The 23,881-nt window shown below is 38.4% G+C and overlaps 1 protein-coding gene across 1 annotated transcript in view; it reads left to right on the forward strand.

Annotated features, from left to right (window-relative positions):
• Skor2 (SKI family transcriptional corepressor 2) overlaps positions 1 to 23,881 on the forward strand; it is a 52,544-nt gene that overhangs the window by 19,078 nt on the left and 9,585 nt on the right. Inside the window, 3 exon segments of the mRNA XM_048806585.1 lie at positions 9,999 to 10,064; positions 10,445 to 10,543; positions 20,050 to 20,117. Of these exon segments, the coding sequence (XP_048662542.1) occupies positions 9,999 to 10,064; positions 10,445 to 10,543; positions 20,050 to 20,117 (233 nt within the window).

Consider the following 23,881-nt stretch of genomic DNA (forward strand, 5'->3'; position numbering starts at 1 on the left):
TGTACAAAACTAAAGGATAACTTGATATTTAAAATAGTTTCCAGATTAAATGAGAGAATCCAGGTCCCACAACCTGAAACCATTTCTTTTTAGAAACTCTAATTTCTTACACTGCATTTAACAACTTGTATTCATAATTTTTATGAAAGTTTTAAGTTAGCATTTCAACAACTGTGGACTCATTAGAAATATAAACATATTAGAACAAACTGATTCCTTCACGGAGTTTCCGCTTTTTCATTTTGTGCGTATTAATAGTTTCTGCGATTTGTTAAAAACTGGATTTCTCTCTTCCACCCTCCTATGATTTGGATGGAATTTGGAAACAAGTCCTGGCCTTGCAAGAGCTTTATTTTCCCCACACCTCATTAAGGCCAATATAAACCTGAGACACCATCAGAACCCCAAGACTATAGCCAGAGGGATAGAAACCACAGGATTCACTGTTGTTGGATATTCCAGCGGAACTATGAATGCCAAAAGGAAGTAAGTAAAAGTGTAGTCAGGATCGGTGTTCACATAAAAATTCCGCAGTGCCTGGAGCTCGGGGCAGTGCAGTCAATAGTTACGTTGGTAATAACACCCACTCATACCGGTGATATATTGCTAGTCCCTTTCTCACAATAATTAATTTGACACAGATTCCCAGAGAAACTTGTTCCACATTGATTTTCCATATCACAATTTCATTCTCACATTATTCAGGAAAGTATGTAGGTAGTAGGTTATACAATATTATTATCTTGTATTGAATGGGAGACAGGACGTGGAAGGGATGAAAACATTACTGAAATAAGCAACTTTCAGGTGAAGAATATATTTTGTTAAATTTATATTGGAATCTTGACTCCAAGGAATTCATCCTTATGGCTCTTTGGCTGGGAATGTTGGGCTTCTTTTTTTTAATGTTATTTGTTTTGTTTATTTATTTTAAGACAGAATCTCCCTATGTTGCCTAGGCTGGTCTTGAATTCCTGGGCTTAAGCCATCTGCCCTCCTCAGTCTCCGGAGGAGGAGATGTGGCTTGCACTACAGTTGTGCGCCACTGCACAGGCCCTGTATGTAGTTTTAAACCCCTAAAAGTGTTTAAGGGTTTGAGTTGTCATGGGACTTAATTTGAAGTTTATTCAGCTGTCCTTGCTTATAGGAGAAATTTGCTTGTATTGAAACATACATTTGAGAAAATCTCAGAGTAGGCACCCAATTGGCCTGTTTTGATATTAATATATTTACTCATGGTCAGATTCCAAGAATCCATTTATTTGGCAAAGTGTCAAAAATTCAGATGAATCCAAGAGATTATGATCATTTGTGATAAGCAGCCTTGGAGCAAGAGTAACCAAATGCCTTATCCAGCGCTCACTGCTGCTTAGTGGAAATATTTCTCTCATGCGACAAAGGTTAACATCTACACATACAGGATAGTGTTTACTTATTTACTCACTGACTCCGCAATTAGATTCGAATGCATACTGTGTGCTCGGTACTTTGCTAGGCCCTAGAGATTCAAGTAGAAATCAACACCACTCTGACCTTGAGTTACTGCCAATCAAGAGGAGGAGACAGACTAGCTATGCTGCAGTAGAAATACTATGATAAGAATCTACACAAAATTGCATCCAGCCAAGTTTATATTAGTAACACTGTATTGCTTTCATCAATGTCTAATCCAGTCATTAGTATTGAAAAAATAACAATATTTAATTTCTTTTCATATGCAACAATAACATTAAAGAGTGAACTGTCTCTTCCAACTGCCCGATAAGTCAGAATGCAATTTTTAATTTTTATATGAATTTTTTTCTCTCCCGTGGTAGTCATAAATGTAGTTCATCACGAAATTCCAATGACTTTTTCCTAAACAACTAAGGACATAGAAATATCTTCAAGTCATAGTTACTTGCATTAACTGACCCCTAATGCAAATACTTAGTTCCAGTAGATTTTTTTGGTTCAACATTTAATTCAGTTTAGCCTTTCTTCAACCTTTCAGCCTTATTGGTAAGTTACATTGCAGCAATTTTTTGAAGAGATTATATTTTTAAATGATTTTTTAAAACATCTTTGTTAATGGCTATTAACTTTACACAGAATCTATGTTTGTACTTCTGTATAATTAGAAGGGCCAAACATTGAAGTTCTTAATTCGCCCAAATTTCCCAAAAAGCCAGTAGAACTTTTATCTATAGATCCCTTTAAAAGTGGACCATGCTTAAAACCAAACCCAATAGATTGAGGGATCGTAGTTTGGTCAAAATATTACCTACTCAAAAATATAAATGACAGCATTTCGCTTGCAATCCCAGAGTTAGGGTTTTGCATATTCGTTTTGAATAACTTCAGTGAAGTTAAGTGATTTGAAATTGAATGCACTAGGGTAAGCTGGTAAGACAGCTCAAAGCTATTGCAGGTCAAGGAAATCAGGGAAGTGGAGTCATCCCCACTTTCCAATCCCTTTCATTGTAGAAATGCCAGCACCATCGGACCCTGAGCGTGGCTTGCATCTTGTTATATGTATAGAAGTTTTAAAATCAATTTGATTTCCACTGGCATGATTCTCTAGTGTACTTAATATGCTGTGGATGGATTTCTGAGAATAGTAAGAAGCAGTTACACTTCTCATGAATATATAGCAGATGAGGCACTCTGATTTATTATTCCATTCTATTTTAGAACGGGCTTATGATTTTTAAAAAAAAATGCAAAGGAAGAAGAGAAATTCTTAAAAGCACAGAATAGTAGATCTAGGTTGTAATTCTCTCACTTATTAGGTAAATTCAAGTAAGTTTGTGTCTCAATTTATCTGCCTGTAAATTTTGATGAAACCTCTAACCTCTAATTTAGTACAAACTTTTACTTTATTCTAATGTATTTTGAGGTCTTTCAATATATGTATTCAAAATTAAATAATCCATATGTTTCACATATCAGTTTCTTTTTATTGACAACAATATTTTCTTACTAATGATTTTTTTAAATGTATATAAAACTCAAGGAGATAGAGAAGGACAATAAAAAAACTTTCTAGAAAAAAAATATTAAGTAGCATTAACTCACAACACCAATTCTAAAACTCAAGAAAAATCTTGCATGGACTCAAGATTCACTAATCAAAGATGTTTAATGTACTGATTCAAGAAGCAATATTTATACAACTCACAATAAGTTTTGATCATAAGTTATAAAGTTTTCATTACTCTTGGGTTTAATTGTAATCCCACCAGCATTACTTAATCTTGTACTTGCTTTTCCCCAACCCCCACTAATGGAGTTAATATTTAGTTCATTCTATAGAATACCCTCTCCAGTGATATTGATTTTCTTTTTTCTTCTGCTCTGTGACCTCACATCACAGTGCCAAACATCACAGGGGAAGTAGTTTAATGTAGAAACTTAGCACCAAGAAATTAGCAGAAGTCTATGTCCCGTTGATAGAGGAAAAAATTATTTAACCTTGCCTTCTATATAATTGATTTTTTTAATGTTTTGATGAAAAGCACACTTTAAAAATTCTCTGAACCTAAGCAAAAAGAAAAAGAAAAGAAAAAAACAATTATTTATAGTTAAAAAAAATAAAAATAAAAAATAAAGACTCTCTGAATCATATATTGTACTAAATTTGGGTTATTCTTAAACCCACTAGCTATACCAACTGTAGATTAATTTTGACCTCATCTTGTTTATACCTCTAAAATAGATTGTAAGAGAAAGAAAAAATAAAAATTACAGAAAAACCTCAATTAAATCCAGATTATAAAACTAAGATCAATTATTAAAATTTGGGAATTAAATGTGCATGAATGGAGGCTGTTCAACAGAGGTCAGGCCCTGTGCTGAGGTTTCTGGGAAGCAAGAAGGCAGAACCTTTGTCCAGCCTAAGAGGGCATAGGAACAGCATGCAGAGACCATTTGCAGCTTTCAGTACAGGATGTATCTGCTCCCCTGCACCAGAACACAGGTGGTAGCACACAAGCCCATGAACTATGAAAACATTGGCTGCTTGACTGAAAGGATGGTTCTTCATCTAAACGTTAGAGTACATGTGTATCTCATGTGTGGACAAAGCCCCAGACTAAAATAATTTCCTCCAGTAAAGTTACCTTGAGTGGGCAATTATATGACATGCTTTCTTTCTATAAAAGGAAATATTTTTTCCAAATATTTTTCATCAGTATTGTCAACAGCAGTACTAGGGGGACACAGAGGCCCTTTCAGTGACAAACAACTTGCTGGCAGCTGGCAGTATCTCTGAGTACCAGTTGAAGGCTCAAGGGAGAATTTATAAAGGAGATAGCCAAGACAAGGAGCAGGAAACCAAGTGGAGGATGAAAGGAGGGGCAAGAGAGATTGCATTTCTCTAGAAGGGATGGCCACTTCCTTACTCTTTACCCCAAATGCATGGCATTTCATATTGTTCCCATGCATATAGTATACCCCATGTATATACAGGTTACAATATTTAAACAGATTGGCTTGAGAAAACTTCTCCTCATGACCACAAACAGAACATGTCATCTCACTTACTCATTTGGTGGTAATTAAATGAGCTTAGACTGGGGATGTAGCTCAGTGGTAGAGCCCTTGCGTGGCATGCATGAAGCCCTGAGTTCGATCTCCAGTATCACAAAAAATAAAATGAAAGTAAATAACTAAATGAGTTCTAAAAGTGTAAGCTATTTTTACTTACTTGTATGTTCATTGATATTTTCCCATATTTTGATTGTAATTCAGTGCTATGGTTTGGTTTTCTAAAGATCAGATGGAACAAAACTAATTTCCTACTGGAATACCACCAACTTTCCCAGTAATCTGAAAATATAGAGTTAGCCTAACTTCATAAGAATGTATAAATGGATCAAAATGTGCTTCTTCATTTGTAGGACGGCCTTCATGTTTTAGAACCCTTTATGACACATGAGGATTTATAATAACACTAGTTGGTATTTCTTTCATAAATCAGAATGAGTTAAGTCCAAGTATTAGTGGAATACATTTGTATCCTTCCCTAAGGTAAGAATGATAGGACTACCTGTAGGGCAGCATCTCCCTGTTCTCAGAAAACATATTTCTAGTGGAGAAGATCAGACGAACAGAGGAGAAACACTAGAATATTGGATACAAAGGGGCAGAGGAAAGATGATAAACATTTTGAACTACAACACAGGAAGGAGGTCAGTGGCATTTGAGGAAGTTGAGAAAGGCTCATGGAAGTGTCATTGAAGCCAGGCTGTTATAACAAAAACACCATAGATTTGGGTGTTTTAAGCAATGTTTATTTCTCATAGTTCTGGAGTCTGAGAAGTTCAGGATCAAGGTACCAGCAGATTCAGTGTTTGATGACAGCTCTCTTTCTGATTCATAAATAGCTATTTTCTTGCTATGTTCTCATGTGACAGAAAAGTGGGGAGGGAGCTCTCTGAGTCCTCTTTTATAAGGACACTAAAACCATTCCTAGGTTTCTGCTCTCAAAACCTCCCAATCACCTCCCAAAGGCTGAACTATCGCATTGGAGATGAGTATCTCAACGTATGAGATTATTGGACAGATTCAAACACTGAGTCTATGACTGACAGGGACTTGAATGGCATTCTGGTTTTAGATGGACACGGAGGAGAGGGAAAGGTACCTTAAGTAAGAGAAACAATGTAAGACGGAATCGTCCAGTGGAAGTGGGAAATATAGACTTGACTTCAATAAAGGTTTTGTGTTGGCAGTGGACACCTCCATTCAGCAGGTGGGGCAAAGCTATGGGAGAACATGGAGGCTTCAAAGAAAAAGTTAGAGTGGATTCTTTGATATAGACCACTGGGAGTCATTGCAGGTTCTTGAGCAGAGGTGTGGCATGATATGTGAGAGAAAGCAGTTAGTTGCTCTTGTGCCCTGAAAGGTAATGATAATGAATTTATTGACTGATTTTTCTTTGTAGGTTCCAGTTCCTTCCTCGTTTGCTATTTACTGCTCATGTCTGCTGCAGCATGGCAGCATGGAATGGATTCTCACATCCATGTCTCTTGTATTTCCACTTCCAATGGCTGAGTGAGGGCTGAACTAAGGGTAGTGTGGAGCATTCACTTAGAACCCGGGACCACCTGGTTCTGGAGGACCCAGGAGAGGAACAGGAAAGCAGGAACCTTGTAGCCCCAGGCCCCCTGCTTCCATTGCAATGGCAGCAGTAAAGTTTCTCTAACATACATGATGCTGCCTCTGCCTGCTGGGGCTGCATGGAAACCATGCCGAGCACAGTAAGCTGGACCTGTGAAGGTGCCCTGGTGGGGGCTATTGTGATCAGATCCCCAAAAAAGCAAGTTTTAGTCACATCTGTCCATGGGATGCGCTATTCCTAAATATTAAAAAAAAAAATGTTTCGAATTTTGAGACGAGGTCTGTTTCCCACACTGTTCTTGAACTTTTGATCCTCCTGCCTCAGCCTCTGGAGTAGGTGGAGGTACAGGGGTGCACCATTGTGCCTGGCTCCCAGGGTGCATTTTATGCCCTGATTATTCATTATGTTCCAACTTCAAGCCACTCGACTGTTTTGTATGGTCTGACTTAAAACATGTTTGAAACCAAATTCCTTCTGTGTGTAACATCCTCTCCTTTAGCTCTATATACCAAGACTGCTATGTTTCCCTACACTGCAACTTTTTTTTTTTAAAGGGAGACTATGAGGGAGAAGGAAACCAGCATTTTAATGTTGGGATATTTCCAAACCCATTCATTAATTTTGTACAAGTAAAATGCATCTAACCTGATGGAATATTTATAAAAAGTGGAAGCTCACTGTCAATTAAATCACATTTATTTAATCTAGTATTAGACTGCCTTTTTTTTTAACCAGATGGTAAACATTAGCAGTAATAGTGAACAAACATCCAGGCTCCCAGAGGTCATTTTTAACCACCATTAACAATCTGGTTTTCACGGATTAGTAATATACAAAAGGCAACCGTCCAGTAAAAGATGCACACAAGGCAGTCGAAGCGGCTTCTGTGCTCCTTGTTTACCTAACATCTAACTATTTAAAAAATGCTTTGTAAGGGAAACATTTAAATCTTCTCAGCTCAAAAACTTTCAGTAAAATATCTGAAATAGACACTGATATCAACAAAACTTCCTCTAAGCTGATGAAAAGCAAAGCTTGTTATTAATGTCACCAGCAGATTTTCCTGTGGTTCACGTTTCCATTTATTAGCTATCTATTTAGTGGTTTCATACCCATGTAAAACTTGACTAATAGTGAAGTGGAAAAGACAGGCATTTTTGCAAATCATATTTTAATTTTTAAACTGAATTATCAAAATGAAGTGTAATATAAAACAAACAATACACAAAATATACTAAGGAGTCAAAAAGAATCCCATCCCTCATGTGATGAGAACATGGCTTCTAGAATTGCCTTTTCAGGAACAAATAATCTCATCTACATCATGTTTTGAGTGATCAAGAAAGTTGTAGAATAATATAGCCTCATTATATCTTGTAGATAAGTACAAAGATATGTGTAGGCTGGTTCTTCTCTCATTCAGATTTTATATTGTATACGAGTGTGAAACTTCTACATGCTCAACTGGCTGACTGAGACTAAACAGGCAACACTGCATATAATCTATATTTATTTTCATTTCAAAATACCATTATCCTTCCTTTACATATAAGTGATTTGTCTCAACCTTCATATTGTTCTTCTTTTAGATAAGATTATTATTAGGAATTATATCGAGGTCTATATTTAAACTGTTTCACAGGTATTTCCTTGTTACTTTCTCATTATGTGAAGAAAGCCAAGATTTCAAGGTTAAGAGTAAACATTAGCACCTAGGCCTATAGAGGTCACATCCAAGATGAGTGGGAATGAGGTTGTGTGGAAGGGACTAGCTAGTAGAGAAAATGCCTGCCATTAAAGAACTTAGGAATGCTAAGGATATTATTAAGCTCCATCCCTAGCCATGAATGTGTTCTGAAATACTCGAATACACACAAGCATGGATATCTACAAACACATGAGCATACTTAGCATGCACACTCCTGAAAATCACCAGGTGGAGTGCAGAAATCCCATTTATAGTATCATGTTGAAAATTTTCCTGTTAGTCCATGATACCCAAGTATAAGTTGCTGCTTTTTTGGGGAGAAATTCTGTTTCTCTTTTCATAGAAAAATTTACCTTGGCAATGAAATTTTCTAGTATTCCTACAAGTGCCTGGGGCCATTACAATTTGTTTCTTTTTGAGGGAGGTGCGTACTGGGGATTGAACTCAGGGGCACTCAACCACTGAGCCACATTCCCAGCCCTATTTTGTATTTTATTTAGACACAGGGTCTCACTGAGTTGCTTAATGCCTCACCATTGCTGAGGCTTGAACTCACAATCCTCCTGTCTCAGTCTCCCGAGCTGCTGGGATTACAGGTGTGTGCCATCATTTTGTTTCTTGCTGAGGGAAATGATAAATAGGAGAGAATTGATACAATGAATTCTTGCTTATGCCATAATTTAGAATTTATGACCTCCTGGATTCTTTTCAATAACAACTGAAGATACTTTATTGAAGGGTTATTGTGTCTCCAGGACTATGTTAAGCACCAGCCATGCAGAAAAGACAGAGCCCCTTCCTCCAAGTGGCACATGGCCTAGTAGGTGAGGAAGAAGAATAGGCAGACAGGACCACAACCTGTGCAAGATGCTCTCAGGACACAGAGGAGGGATCTAGCCTCTTGGGGCTGGGGAAGGGAATCCATAAAACCTTTTCAGGGCACTCTCCCTCATACCAGGGATTGAAACCAGGGGTGCTCTACCATTGAGCTACATCCCAATCCTTTTTATTTTTTATTTTGAGGCAGGGTTTCAATAAGCTCCCCAGAGTGACCTTAATTTTGCAATCCTCCTGCCTTGGCCTTCCAAGCCACTGGGATTACAGCCATGGGCCATCATACCCCGTGTCAGAGTGCCTTTATGTGTTCTACCATACCTCTCTAGACAAGGGTAGAAAGCTCAATTACATTACTTGGATATTGCAGAAATCAGTTTGAAGTTTGAAGATACAATTATCTGCTTAGCTGAATGATTGAATTTCTTTGGTTTATTTAGATTTTCTGGATTATGTAGACTCAATTTACTGTAGATAGGACTTTTAAAAAATTGTTTAGCTTTCTATTACTCTACCCAGCACAAGAAAAATAAGTAAGAATAACAATCTAACATTTACCCACAACATAGTTGGGGTTTGTTGTTTGTTTGTTTGTTTTGGTGCTGGGGATTGAACCCAGGGCCTTGGGCATGCTAGGCATGTACTCTACCATGGAGTTACACCCCAAGGTCCCACAATATAATTTTTATTGATCCAAAATGAGTAGCTAAAAGACTATCCGCAAGCAAGTAAATATTTAAAAACTAGCAGATAACTAATTTCATATCTCTGTTTTAAGTTGATTTTTTTTAAAAATAAGCCATCCATTGCCAAGAAACCCCTTCAGGCTTATCAATGCTAAAGAACAACTCAAGGCTTTCCCCCACTTATTTTTCATTGCCCCACATTTTAGGGACCTGAGAAGTCTAGGAGGCATTTCCCTCTGTGGTCTTGAGGGCCTCCTAGTTGAAATCAGGCTACTTCACTCTTCACTTCAGGGAGGAGAGCAGCTCTGATCAGATTTCTGCCGGAAATCCTAACTTGCCCAGCCTGCTCTTTTGCCCATTCCAGCAATTACTTGTGTTGTAAAGGATGGAAGTCGTGGGGAACCTGGAGAAGGGTCAACTTCAGGATTCTGCCTTCACCGGAGCTGCTGAGCACAGGCCAGGCAGTTCCGCCCTCATTTTCTGTAGCTCCCTCCACGGTTCAGGAGAATCGTACCTGAGCAAATGGAAACCACACTTGGTTCTGAGCAGTTCAATTTCAGGTTATTATTAAATAAACTCTTTTGTAGATATTCAAAGAAAATGCAAAGAAAGACTTTCAGAAAATAGCCTACACAAAACTAATAATATTTTTCTCCTTTTTTAAAAGGTGAACATACACAAGAAACCAGTTCACCTCATTCACTCAAAAAGGATGTAGAAAATATGGGGAAAGGTAAAGAAAAGTTTTCATCCTGTAGAACTTCTCTTAGCTTTAAAAGACTATGGAGATAATAAGAGGATATTTTTGTTCTACACCATATTTTAAGCTTGACAAGCAACATATGAATAATATATGGACCATTGGGTGGATATAATTGAGATTAATGCATACATATCAATCAATACATGACACTGTAATACAATACTTTAAAATAATATATTACATTGATTTATATTCATGGATTTCTGCACAAAATCTATCCTATGTCTATGCAACACTTTTTAAACTGGTAAAATATTTTGTCTTATAATAATAAATTGCCATATATAACAGTTCTCTAGAGAGTTATTTATAAAGATTAGTAAAATGACTCTTCTTTTTTTCCCTATTAGAAGAACTTCAGAAGGTTTTATTTGAACAAATAGATTTACGGAGACGACTGGAACAAGAATTCCAAGTGTTAAAAGGAAATACATCTTTCCCAGTATTCAGTAAGAAATCACTTTTATTTCATTGAATTTGTGATATTTGCTGACATTTCTATTATTAGTCTTAAGAATGTGATTTTAAGTATTAAGGGATTAAATTCAACCCCAGACAGGCTTTCCATGGTCTAAATATTCATAAATTATAGTCTTTTATTTACGATTTCAATTGGCTCACAGATAAGATTCCTTACAAAAACCTTTTGGTATTTATGTATTGATATGTGTATGTGTGTGTATGTATAGTGTCTACTTAAAAATAAGTATATAGACATGTAATTAAAATGTAAATATATTCATATATTCAGATTGTATGTTTTTAAACACAATAATTATATGTATTTATTATTATTTAAGATAGGAAAAGCAAAAGAACTCTTATTCTTAAGTATCTCTGGATGGATACCTGGTGCTTGCAATATATATAAATATGAAAATTTAAACTTTAACAATTTAATGCACATGAATCTTTTGTTACGTAGTACCTCCTTATCTTTGGGGACACATTTGAAGATTCCCATTAAATGCATGAAACTGCCTTTGGGACCTACATATACTGATTCTTCCTAAACATATATATCTATGATAAACTGTAATTTACAAAGGGATTAACAACAACAATAATAAAATAGAAAAATAACAACCATATAGTATAGTGAAAGTTATTTAAAATTTATGAATTGCTTATTTCTGTAATTTTTCATTTAATACTTTTGGACCATGGTTGACCTTGGGTATCTGAATTAAGAGGGGACTACTGTAATTAAAACTGATATAACTAGATGAAAACGAATATAACTTTAGACGTTTTGCATTCTCAATTAGCAATGAATGTTAAAACTCCATTCCAAATGTGGGGGCAGGAGACATTGTAGCCTAAAAACTATCATTCTGCTCCCAGAGTCTTGGAATTTTGGAAAGATTTTATAGAACGTATCCAAAGTTCTAAAATTCACCTGCCCTGAGCTGGGTCACATGGGACAAATGCATCCAAGTAGGGTTTTTCAAGCTTTCTGGAGTTTCATTTAGTCAGATTCACCTCTTCAGAGAAAGTGGGAAAGCAAACAATATGTACACTTTTTAAAAATTATATAAATTTAAAATTAACTTTTTCTGAGACACTTCTTTAGAATACCAACAGGACCCTCGCTGTTAATCCGGGCATCACAAAATTCGAGTTGGCAGTTCTGTGCCAGAGCCACAGACCAGCATCCAGCATCTGTAAGATTTTGTAGTAACTGACCATTTTGATCGTGTGAACTTGAAGGTCTGTGCTCACCAAAGCTTCCCAGGTGCCATAGTCAGCACAAATGAAAGTGGACGCCAGGAGCGTTTGTGAATAGCACCAGGTTCTGGCAACCTGTCAAACTGAGTTTCAATAATACTTAGTGGGAACTCAACACGAGGAGGTAGCTGAGTGTTGGAGGAGAGCTCTGACCACAGGAGCAGGAGGGTCTGCCAAGTTTACGATCTCTTTGGAACTCCAAGACAGGTTTGGGGCTCCAGGGCTTCAGTGTTTTAAATCCAGAGAATACCTCTGGGCCTCAGAATAAAATCGAAGGCAGGAGAACAGCCAATAACTTTGGGTAGTATATTTAGGAACATCATGACATTTGTAGCTTCATGAAAAGAAAAATATCAAAAATATCTTTGAAGCCTTAAAAAAATAAACAGGTGCTTAGACAGGATTCAGAATTCTCTACCTTCTAAAGCTATATCTTTATTTTATTTTTATGTGGTCCTAAGGATCGAACCCAGTGCTTCATGCATGCTAGATGAGCACTCTACCCCAGCCCCCTAAAGCTATATCTTAAGAAAGATTGTATCTTACAGTTCTTTGCAGCAAGGAGCAGACGGCAAATGATTTATTTCCCCGTGGTTGGTATTTATCTAATTGTAGAGTTTGCAAAGCCCTACTTTTAGATCAGTGGAGTGGGTCCAAGTCCCATTGAATCCCTAACGTGCCCTTTTAGCTCCCCCATGAAGCCAGTGTAGCCATAATTTATCCTATTAATAAAAAAAAACTAATTAACAGTCACTTAAGGAATTGACTAATTTACAATAATTTATACATTTTCCTTAGTAACTGCTCGATTTTACACTGTGTATAATACATTTCTGTTAAAAAAAAATATTGCTATGATTGGCCAGTTTCAATTCAAATCTATCATTCATTATTTTGATCTGAATTTAAATAAATCCTCTGTGATTGCCACATGTATAAAACACTTCGATTGAATAACAACAACAAAAATTTCCACTTTTTTTTTATCTGTAACATACTTGACTGACCAAGGAAGTGGCATGTGTGTGCCCAAGTTTGAGTAATGTGTGGTTTCGACACACCACAAAGAGGCAGTCAATTTCACACGGATGGAAATAGCAAATGCGAATTATGTGCCTGTTAACTAAATGTGAGGGGCTGTGAGGCTAGTGGATGGATTTAAATTCTGTCAGATGGAAACTGTGGACTTTGTAAAGCTGCATTGGAAGAAAGCCTAGAGGAAGCTTCATAAGAGTTTTGGAAACCTTCTTCCTAGGAGGTGGACAGACATTCACAGTTATGATTGAAAACCCAGGTAATTTAGAGCCCTGGGAACCCAGGCTAGAGCTGTAGCCTGTGACAACAGGAATCCGGGCTCAAAATTTTACCTGACCTGGGTCCATGCTCCCTGCTAGTTGCCCAACCGTGGAAACTGTAAAATGAGGCAGATCATTCCTGTCTCAGAGGATGAGAGGACTAAGTGAGACCATGGATGTGAAGTACTGAACATGCTGCTAGCACAAGATGAGTGCTCCGTCGACATCAACTGCAATGACGGTGGTGATCATGTGGCAGGAGGAGGAAGAGAAGGGCATCAGCCCTGAGCTGTAGGAAAGCCTTTCTAAAATTGGAAGCAAACATTGGACTTTGAGGGCTTCTTGTTGTGCTGAGGATTGGTGAGGTCCACGGGAATTAACCGTGAAGGCGGAGGAGGTACAGATAAAGATTAGAGGGTGGAGGAGAAGGAGAAGAGTAGGAAGTGAAGGAGGTGATGGAAGGAGAAAGGCGAAGAAAGAAGAGATAAAGAAAAAAGAGAAGAGGGAGGAGAAAGAAACAAGTCTCTATCCTTGGTTGGGGAGCAGAGGTTGGGAGGATGAGTAGGAACAAGCAGAGCTCTGTTGTTGAACTGGAGCCTTCCAGGAGTAGCGGTGCCTGACCCTGGTGGAAGAACAGAATAGAAGATCTAGCCAGGCAGGGGGTTCCTAGGGAGGGCTCCAGCCTCCCCCACTCGCTAGCTAGTGACCTGAGACCAGTTTCCTTAGCTCTTCCCCAAACAGCAAGGCAATGCTGTACCTACCTCCAGGGCTTGCCGAGGGGATTAAATGAATGAATCCTTTCCCATGGAGCTGGGTGCAGAGTAATTACCAAGAAATGCAAGTCGTTACTGCTGAATGTGTTTTAAAGTTTTTTGCTTACATTCCTGCACGGACTGTACCATAAAACAGCTAATATCAGAAAAGAGAGCACCTAGAGATTTCTTGGTCTGTACTTACAGAGGGTGGGAGAGGCTGGGAAGCTTATTTTGATACAGGACAGTTAAATAGAATTGACAAACTGAGTGGGGCATGAGAGGAGATCGGGAGACCATCCTAAGAAAGATGGGAGACATGGATTCTAGAATTGGAGGGGGGGAGTAGGTGTGTGACCATTATCAAAGTCACTTTGAGATGACAATGGAATGGCTGATCATACATGTTCTGCAGTGACCATGATGTTGGACTGGACTGCAGTAACTGATTAAAGGTGACCCCAGATGCCACCATTTCAAAGTCCCCACTGATGACTGGTCTGGTCATTTTTGTAGTTATTAAGTCCAAAAGTCATTTTGACCACCACATCTTCTTCTCCTTTAGCAATCTGTCTCCTCTCCCTCTCTTCTCCTCCAGCGATGCCTTACTTTAGTGCAGCATTCATCCTTTGGCTGTAGTTTTCAAATTCATTTGGCTTTCTTCCCTTTAGCCACCTGTGTGACCTCAGAGCCTGGCTCCAAACCTGGCGGCCATGACTGGTGGTAGTAGAAGGGTGCCCGTGTCCTCACCTCCTTTCTCCACCTTGGCTCTGGTTATTCTGGTCTTCCTCACACTCTACCTTTGGCACCACGTTTTCCACTCAAGAAACCATAATGGTTCCCTCTTCTTGACACGTTGTGCACATTAACTCCTCATTTACTCTGAAAACCCTCTTCTGCTGACCCATCCTGTCTCTCCAGCCTTCTTTGAATTCTCCCCTCCAAGCTCCAGTGAGCAGGCAGACACTCTCCACCTCGTCGCTTTCCCACCTCTGCACATTGTGTTTCTCAGGTTGGGAATGGTCCCCTTGGTCAGGCCCTCCTTATCCAGGACACAGCTCCAGGGGCTGTCATCATTTCAGATTCTCATAAAGCATTGCTCTCCCAGAAAGCTGGTTACATCCTATTAAAAACAAAAAACATCTCAGCTACCTGAATCTGGTTGTCCACATATTCCCCCTGTGACCAGTACTGAGGGTTCACTTATGTTCAGGGGTGTCCCTCCTCCTTCCTCTGTCTTCTTGTAGCACCCTCTGGAGGTAGGGGGGGAGTTCAAAACACCGTACAGACCAAACATCCCTGTAGTTGCTTGGAAACGGTATGGCAAAATGAAGATGGTGTATGGAAAAAGAACTTCACAGCCTGGTGCGCCCTGAGTAGGGTGTCCTGGGTCAGCAGACGTGCCACATGAGCTTTCTTCTTACCACCAGCCCAGGAGTGCAGACTTCTCTTGCTTCTTGGAGAGTTTTGGCTTTCAAGCTTTCCTGGTTGCAGTGCGCAGCCTGTGCCACTGCACTGTGGCGTTTCTCTCTGCTACCTCCTTTTTTATCATCACTTCCCAAAAACTGATGAGTTTTAAGGGATTCTCATTAAAGAAATAAGCTTAATCATTTCATTTCCAATTATATTTCCATCAGGTTTCAGCATATAGTGAAGCTTTTAATATTTTTGTTTCTTGCTGAGTGACAGTCTTTGTATCTCAAAAGTTGTGCTTGTCTTAGAAAATTTTAAGTATACAGAAATACAAAGGGAAGAAAACAAAAACCTCATCTATAATCTTGCAAATGCTATTAACGTTTTGGAATTTCAGTCTTTTTAATACATATTATTTTTTTAACAGTGAGATTTTTTACGAACAATTTTTTTATCCTCCTTTTTTCCTTCCTTCTTTCTTCTTTTTCTCCTCCTTCTCCTTCTTTTCGATACTAGGGATTGAACCCAGGGATGATCTGCCACTGAGCCACATCCCCAGCCCTTTTTAGTTTTTATTTTGAGACAGGGGCCTGACTTAGGTGGCCTCAAATTTTATCCTCCTGTCTCAGCCTCCTGAATTGCTGGGATTACAGGCCTACACCTGTGTCTAAGTAATCTCTTCTTTTTTTAATTAAAATGTGTCTCTTGAGGCTGGGGAAGTAGCTCAGTGGTAGACCACTTACCTAGCATGCATAATGCCCTGGGCTCTGTCCCCAGAAACACAAACACACACACACACACACACACACACACACACACACACACACAGTCTGTGCCACTGTGTGTGTGTTTTTGTGTTTTGCTAAAGGAGAAAAATTCTCTTTTTATTATTACACATCATTCTATAAATGTCTTCTTCTCTCTCTCTCTCTCTCTGTGTGTGTGTGTGTGTGTGTGTGTGTGTGTGTGTGTGTGTGTTTATTGTGCTGGGAATCAAACCCAGGACCTCTCACATGCTAGGCAAGTGCTCTCCACTGAGCTAGTGAGAATGTCCCTATGAAGTCCTCTTGTGTTAGACAATATGGTTTGTCCAAGCTTCAGATGAGAGACATTGTAACTAAAATCTTTGCACATGTCCATTATTATTTCCTTGGGATAAACTCCTAAAAGAATTGTTATATTAAAGGGTATGAACCTTTGAAAGCTCTAATTTCAGGTTTCTTCCCCAAAAGAGTGTGCCAGTTCATGGTGCCATCCCTGGGACCCCACATAACATCTTTTCTTTTAGTCTTCACTACCTTAACTGGAAATGGTGCCTCATGTCACTTTCTTTCTTTTGCTACTAACATATTGAAGACTTTTCATCTGTTCATCATTCATCTGTATGTTTTGTAAGTTCCATTTTATATTCTCTCCCTCTATTTCTTTTGATGTGTCCATTTTCTTATTGATTTGTAGGAATCCCTTACATACTAAAATATTAAATTTTGACATGACACAAATATTCTCTGCTTTATATCAATATCTTTAGATGGTACAATAGTGTTTTGTGTTTGAGAAGTTTAATTTGTAATTTATTTTCATATCAAAGTTTTCAAGTTCTGTCTAATCAAACCAATCCATCTTTTTTTCCTCTTTGATTTTTTTGTCTTTAATGCCTTTCCCCACTGCAATCCTCACAAAGATATTCATTGTTCATTTTTTAAAAATAATTTAATGTCTTCATTTTTCTCTTCATTGCAAGGGATTGTATTATGTACTGTAATAGAACAATGAGCTCAAATGAAGAATAGTTTTCATCATTTCACTTTTAGTTACTCTTGGCTGTTTCCACCCCCTGACTATCAAATCTTCTGGAATCCCAAGGAATGTTCCAGCCAGGTCAGCTTCCGATTGCCCCTCATTCCTAGTCTATCTCAGTTTACCTCTTTGATCAGAGCCACCCCTTGGATCCCTAGAGAGACAGAGGAGCCTCCTGAGGCTTAGAGGAAAGCTGTCTTCTAGAGAGAGGTCTGCTTTTCTTCTGGGCTGTCTGTGTCTGCAAACACTAGCTTCCTGGAGGCATTTAGGCCAGGCCGTGGGACCATGGTGTTGGAACCAGGGCAATTTGTGGAGGACTGACTCCGCCTGTTGGCTTTGACCCACCCCAGAGCACCCTAGTGTGGCAAGGTGGGTGCCAGCTCCTCAGACAGCACCTCACCCCTAATTGTTATCAGTGTGAATCAAAACACCGCCCTCCTCCTTTCCCAGCATAGGAAAGACGGAGGTGGGGGAGTGCTCGGGACCCAGCCACATCCGTTCACCTCCTCATCCAACCTTATAATACTAGAGCATAAAGGGCCTCAAGAGCACAGCACTGCACACTCTTGCTTCTTCAGATAAAGGTCTGAGGCTGCAAAGTGGGGCAGTTCCCAGCGATGGCAGAATCCCACCTGCAGGTGGAGAGTACCATGCTGGATTCGTTAACTCACCCCTGCTGTGTGCCGAGCACTGCGGAAGGCCTGGGGAAATTTAAAACGTGTCTGCAACTTCTCTTCCTGCCCTTCAAGAATTCATTGTTTAACTGGAAGACAAATGTGTAACAACTAATAGTGTGTATTACGGACATATTTACAGAGGTGCTGATTGGGTGCTGGAGAAGTACCAAAGAAAGGTGACTGATTCTGGCAGAAGGGGCAGGAAAATGAGAGAACTTTCTTGGGGAGATGATGTTGGAACTGGACTTTAAAGAAAAGGCTAGTATTTTCCGTGAAGGCAGGAGCAAAGGCACAGAGACCAGAAGTTGGGTGCATGTTTGAGGACTGGAGGGTGGTTTGATGGGTGGTAGGTGCAGGGTGTTTCCTCTGAGCCCTCTGCTGCTGTGAACTGACCACTCCCAGTCACCCTCTCCTTGCACACCATTCTCCACCTCTGCAAAAGCACTGTTTCCTTCCCCAAGGGAATGAGAGTCCCCATCCTCCCTCTGCACCAGAAGCTTCTCTCTCTCTGCAGTGCCTTTCACAGCAAATTCAGAAGAGAGATTAAGTCTTTGAAAAAAAAATTAAAATACATGCTTGGGGTTGGGAAAAGAAATCAAATAGTATAGAAGATAAAAGTAAAAAATTAAAAATAAAAGCAACAAAATTTTAATCTCTAAGTATCCAGAGTCTTGTGAGTGCTAAAGATTTATTTATTATCTTGAAAATGATGCCCATCAGAGATTTTAAAGTGGGAGAATGAAAGGGATTTGGAGAGAGAGGGACTGGAGGCCTGAGGTCAGTTGGGAAATTACTCAGGGAAAAGGTAGGTGCAGGGTGTTGCCTCTGAGTGTTGCTTGTGCTTGGGAGGTAACAGGGACAAAGAGTGGAGGAAGGAGGGAGGACACAGGGGATCCACACATCAGGTGTCTGCAGAGGCGGAAGGGAGAGGAGAGGAAAAGCTGAGAAGGGAGTTTCTGGTTTCTCCAAGCAGCTGCTCTATCTATCAACCATAAATGCAAAAAAAAAAAAAAAATTACGTATAATACTTAATCACACAATCATGTTAATTTCTCCTTTAAAGCACACAGAGCCAAAGCTAGCAAGTCTATGCTTTAAAAAAAGATCACAAGGAGAAGGTGCAATGCTGTGCTATGCACTTCAAAGTCACTTCTTAAATGAAATAAAAATGATAAACATGTGAGCTGGGTTTATAGCACAATGGTAGAGCACTTGCCTGGCATGTGTGAAGCACTGGGTTTGATTCTTAGCACCACATATAAATAAATAAAAATAAAGGTCCATTGACAACTTAAAAAATTTTTATTTTAAAAAAGTGATGAATACACAGAATTATAAAATGGTTTTTGTATAACAGTATCTCTTAAAGTCCCCTCTCCCTGGTTTCTTGGATTGAGGCAGTTTATTTAATGGCATCAGGCCAAAGGGGGACATACCAGGGTTAATATGGTGTAAGAAGGATTGTCGGTTGGGAGAGTCAGGCCAGAATACAAGTGAGATGAGCTGTAGGGAAGCCAGCAGGCGTGTTCCAAGGCTTGTGTTCTAGTGGCCCAGAGGCATCATCTGCACGTTGGTCAATCCCCTCACTGTCAATGAACTTGTGGAGATAGTGCAAGCTCAGTGCTGTACTTGCGCAAGTGTGCAAAGATCAGAGAACATGAATGTAGTGGATCTTTCTTTATAATTCTTCTATAAAAGGGACTTGATCGGGGCTGAGATGCTATGAAATATAAGAATAGGCCTTACTCTCTCAGAATTTATTGTCTGATTCTAATTAAATCATAGGGTGCTGAAAACATGTCTTTAAACAGCAATGATGTTTACTTAAAAGGGTGGGGGTGGCTACAGTGCAGGGACTCTCTATGGAACTATCAGCAATATTTTACTGGTCCCTCAACATCCACTGGGGATTGGTTCCCCCTGCAGGGGAAGATCCATGGATGCTCAAGTCTCTTACATAAAATGCCATAGTGTGTGCATATAATCTCTGCACGTTCTCCTATATACTTTAAATAATCTCTCTATATAATATAATCTCTATATTATTTATAATACCTAATACAATGTGCATGCTATGTAAATAGTTGTTAGACTGAATTGTTTAGGGAATCGTGATAAGGGGAAAACCTGTACATGTTCAATACAGATGCACTTTTTAAAATTGCATATTTTTGATTTTAGGTTGCTTGAATCATGAATGCAGGACCCTCTGACATGGAGGGCCAACTGTATACTAAAAGTAGATTTTGCACTTCAACTAATTTTCTTCTCTATTTCTCTCTCTCAACAGATAATTTTCAGGATCAGATGAAGAGGGAACTAGCTTACCGTGAGGAAATGGTGCAACAGTTACAAATTGTAAGATGAATTTCTACTTAAAAATAGATGCAACTTGATTGATTTGTTTTCAAACCCCCCAATATGTATGAAACTGTTCGTGTTTTTTCCAGGGAGTCCTTGGGTCCACTTACCTCTCAGCTGGTTTATATGCTAATTACCAAGAGATTTACTTAGGAAACAGGGTAAACAGATGTGTCAGTATGCTTCCTCTAAATGTAACTACCTACCATGTGTTAATAGACAGATGCGTAAATTGTCTCTGTGGGCGAACTAGAGGTGTCTGATGTTTCCTTCCACCGAACAAACTTCCATACCTGGTGCTGCGCTGCATGAGAGCACAGTGAGGGGCCACTCTCTCCTGCCCACCCCCCCTTTCCTGACCCACACCTGAGCCAGGCCCTCCACAGTCAATAGAGCTTAGTATACACACAATTAACCAATTGCATTCACTTGAAGGATAATGAAAAGAAACATTATTTCCAAATAAAGTGTGTTACTCTATCCTAATCATTCTTCAAAGTAATCTATTTATATAGGAGAACTAAAAAGAAAACAGAAGGATGTGTGATAAATGTAGTAGCTTTGTTTGGGATTTTTGTTTGTTTTCTGAAGTCCTTGCCCTTTGTCCCTGCACAGACACATCTGGTATTATTCATTAGTGCTCTCAAAGGGTTCTGCCAAGCTTCCTCATTTTCATGAGTACAATAGGGAAACTAATTTCTGCTCAATATTTTCAAGATATTTTTAATCACCTGGATAAAGACCTGTGCTGATCCTTAGTGGTATTACCAGCATGATTATTATAATTTGGGTTGCTTGACATTTTTGAGCTGATCTGTTACCCTTGTACCAATTAGGTGTGGGTGTCTGTGCATCTTGTTTCAGAACTAGATATCTAGTCTCTGTCACAATTAAGAAATATGTTTTAATGTTTCCTTTCTGCATCTGTTGTGCCTGTGTTCATGGAGATTCCTTAGAATCATTCTTAAAGCAGTCTTGGATTTCATCAGGTTTTCCCGAATTCTGGGGGCACTGTACATAAGATGACGTTACAAGGTGCTGCTTGTAACTCTCAAAACAGCCCATTTGTTTTTTTCTGACTCAGTCCCTTAATGACAGCTCTCAGTTCTGAAAACCTCTATACAAGGTGCCCCTTAAATAGGACCTTATCTTATGTTAGTTTTGTCAGTCAGTCTTGTATACACCTAAATTTACTATGGAGAAGAGAATTTTTTTAATCAATTGGTAATAAATCCCTCATAGATAGTAAAAAAAAATGTGTCTACTATCGTCAGTTTTTTATTTCTAGATAATAAGTGGTATAATTACTTGCTGTGAATATACCTATTGTTTTCTTCATCCAAAGGAAGAATTTGAATATAAGCAGAGGGATATAAAAATTTTAGACCTTACTGATTTTACATAGGGCATTATTTTCATATTTTTTTAAATTGCCATATATGAGACCAAAAAAAAGTGATTTCAGGGTGGTGGTGAATATAGCAAAATTGGCATTAGAAAAGGAAACAAAGTATTTATTTTATTTCCCCCTTTCAAGGCTAGTTATAAAAACTTAATGTCTCTTTTATATTTGATTTCTTTAGCAAATAAGCAGGTGGTACTGATAGAAGAAGAAATATCTCATATCTTTTGAGATAATTGGCACCTGGAAAATATGAGTTGGTATTACTAAACATTTTTTTTAGACTGTATTACAAAATATTTTATCATCATGTATCTATGGATCTAGATGAGTCTTACTCATCCCTAACAAGTTAAATAGTTATACAGAAGCTAGAATTTTCTCCCCAACCCTACAGGTACAATTCCTGAAATTCACAAAACTATATTCATATGATCAACAAGAAAAATTGGTGAAATAGACATGATTCATCCCTCCTGCTTCTTCCCCTCTTTGGTATCCCACTGCCTCCAGCCCCTAGCAGGGTCTCGCATCAACAAGTTAGAAGTAAACATTTGCCAAATGAATTTTCACCACCCATGAACTCATCTGACCTAACTCTGATGCTCTCATAGAACAGTCCCCTTAACTCCTAATGTCCCTGGCTTGGTCCTGATTTCCTCAAATGTTCTTTTACCTGCTATGCAACTGCTGCCACAACTAGTAAAGTAAAGCATACCGGTGAGTTATGGGGAGCTGGTGTATTAGTACTGCGCTGTCAGCAACTAGCAGACGTAAGCGCTTAGGTCTGTAAACTTGGCTCAAGGCCCATGTTGTCAAGTTTTTTTTTTTGTTGTTGTTGTTTTTGTTTTTTCTCAAAAGAGAATTGTTGTAAGGATTGACCTGATAGGGATATCATAAGGTGCAAGTGAGTAATAAGCAGGAAATACACATGCAAGCCATAAAATGCTAGGGCTGTGTACAAGTAGTGTCTATAATAGTTGAACCAGTTAAGCCTCGGTGGCTGGAGAGATTTTTAAACAGAAAGGATCTGTGTTTGTGTTACACTATCTGCTTTAGAACTGAGACAGTGTTACTTGAATAGTGATATATCTAGTTGCCTTATTCAGCTTTATGTATCTGCTAATGTACCTGGAGGAAAGTGTCTTTCAGAAATTCCTATCTGAAGATTATTAAGGAGTTGTGAAGTATCACAGTTATTGGCTTTCTCAAGATTTTAGTTGAATGATCTCATCCATCAGTAAATATCGTTGCGTACATTGCTTTCTGAGAACAGAACAATCCACTCAAAATCATTTTATACTTAAAGTTTACAGAGTGCATATTACAGAATAATCATTTTTTTCTGTAGATGAAATAAAAACTAATCCTATCTTGCAGTCAAACATATTAAAATCATCATATTTTGTAATGACTCCCATAGACCCACAGTGGATTTATCCTATGTGTTACACAGCGTTCCTATTCTAAAGACTTATATGGAAAGCATCTCGGGTATCATTGCCATAAAAAGAAAACTTCTGAATTTCTTTGGATCCTACATTTATAGATTCTCTGCTGACTATCATTTCTGTGCTAGTGCATATTTTTCTAGTTTGTTACATGTAAAATTGTGGTGACCATAGAATCAAATGATAGACTCTCCTTGTGCATTTATACATAAATATGCATGTATCTCAATGCCAAGCTTAAAGCATATGTAGAATAGTTTATTTAACATTTATTTAGGAACACAGGCTAACATTTTTAAAAATAGCTTAAAATTTGAGTTTCAAAGTATTTGACATAGTTTGTGTTAAAATCCTGCATCTCTGCTCTGGGTTTTCAAATGCTTAAAGCATTCTCTTTATTAGACTGGATTTATTTACACACACAAAAATAAAGTCCTCTCACTAGGAACCCAATACAAATTTTTAGAATTTAAGAATTTCATGAAAATGTAAATGTTTAGTATAATAAAGGGTAAAAGATTCCTCATTCACAAATGAATTGTGATTCTAGGGAAAATATGTTTAATTAAAAAAAATTCATCATCCCTTTGGATTACAAAGAAGCTGAAGATATTTTATTCAGTGAATAACCCTTTGATCAGGGTTTTCAAGAATGGATTATAATGATTTACAACATGAACTGAGACTATTAGGATGCCCTGATAATCTTTTTCTTTCCCCATTGCTTATTTGGTAATAATTTTTTAAGTAGGGCATCTCTGTATATAAACTATTACTGCAGTTTTTTTGTGTGTGTGTGGAAAACATGCTGTTTTCCTTTAAAAAAAATTTTTTTTTTGTCCTCGTCCTTGAAGGACATTGTGAAGCTGCAACACAGCACATGGTTAGGGCTAGACCCAGACTCTCTT

Source organism: Marmota marmota, unplaced genomic scaffold (assembly GCF_001458135.2).
Source record: "Marmota marmota marmota unplaced genomic scaffold, marMar, whole genome shotgun sequence".
NCBI classification, from domain to species: Eukaryota; Metazoa; Chordata; class Mammalia; order Rodentia; family Sciuridae; genus Marmota; species Marmota marmota.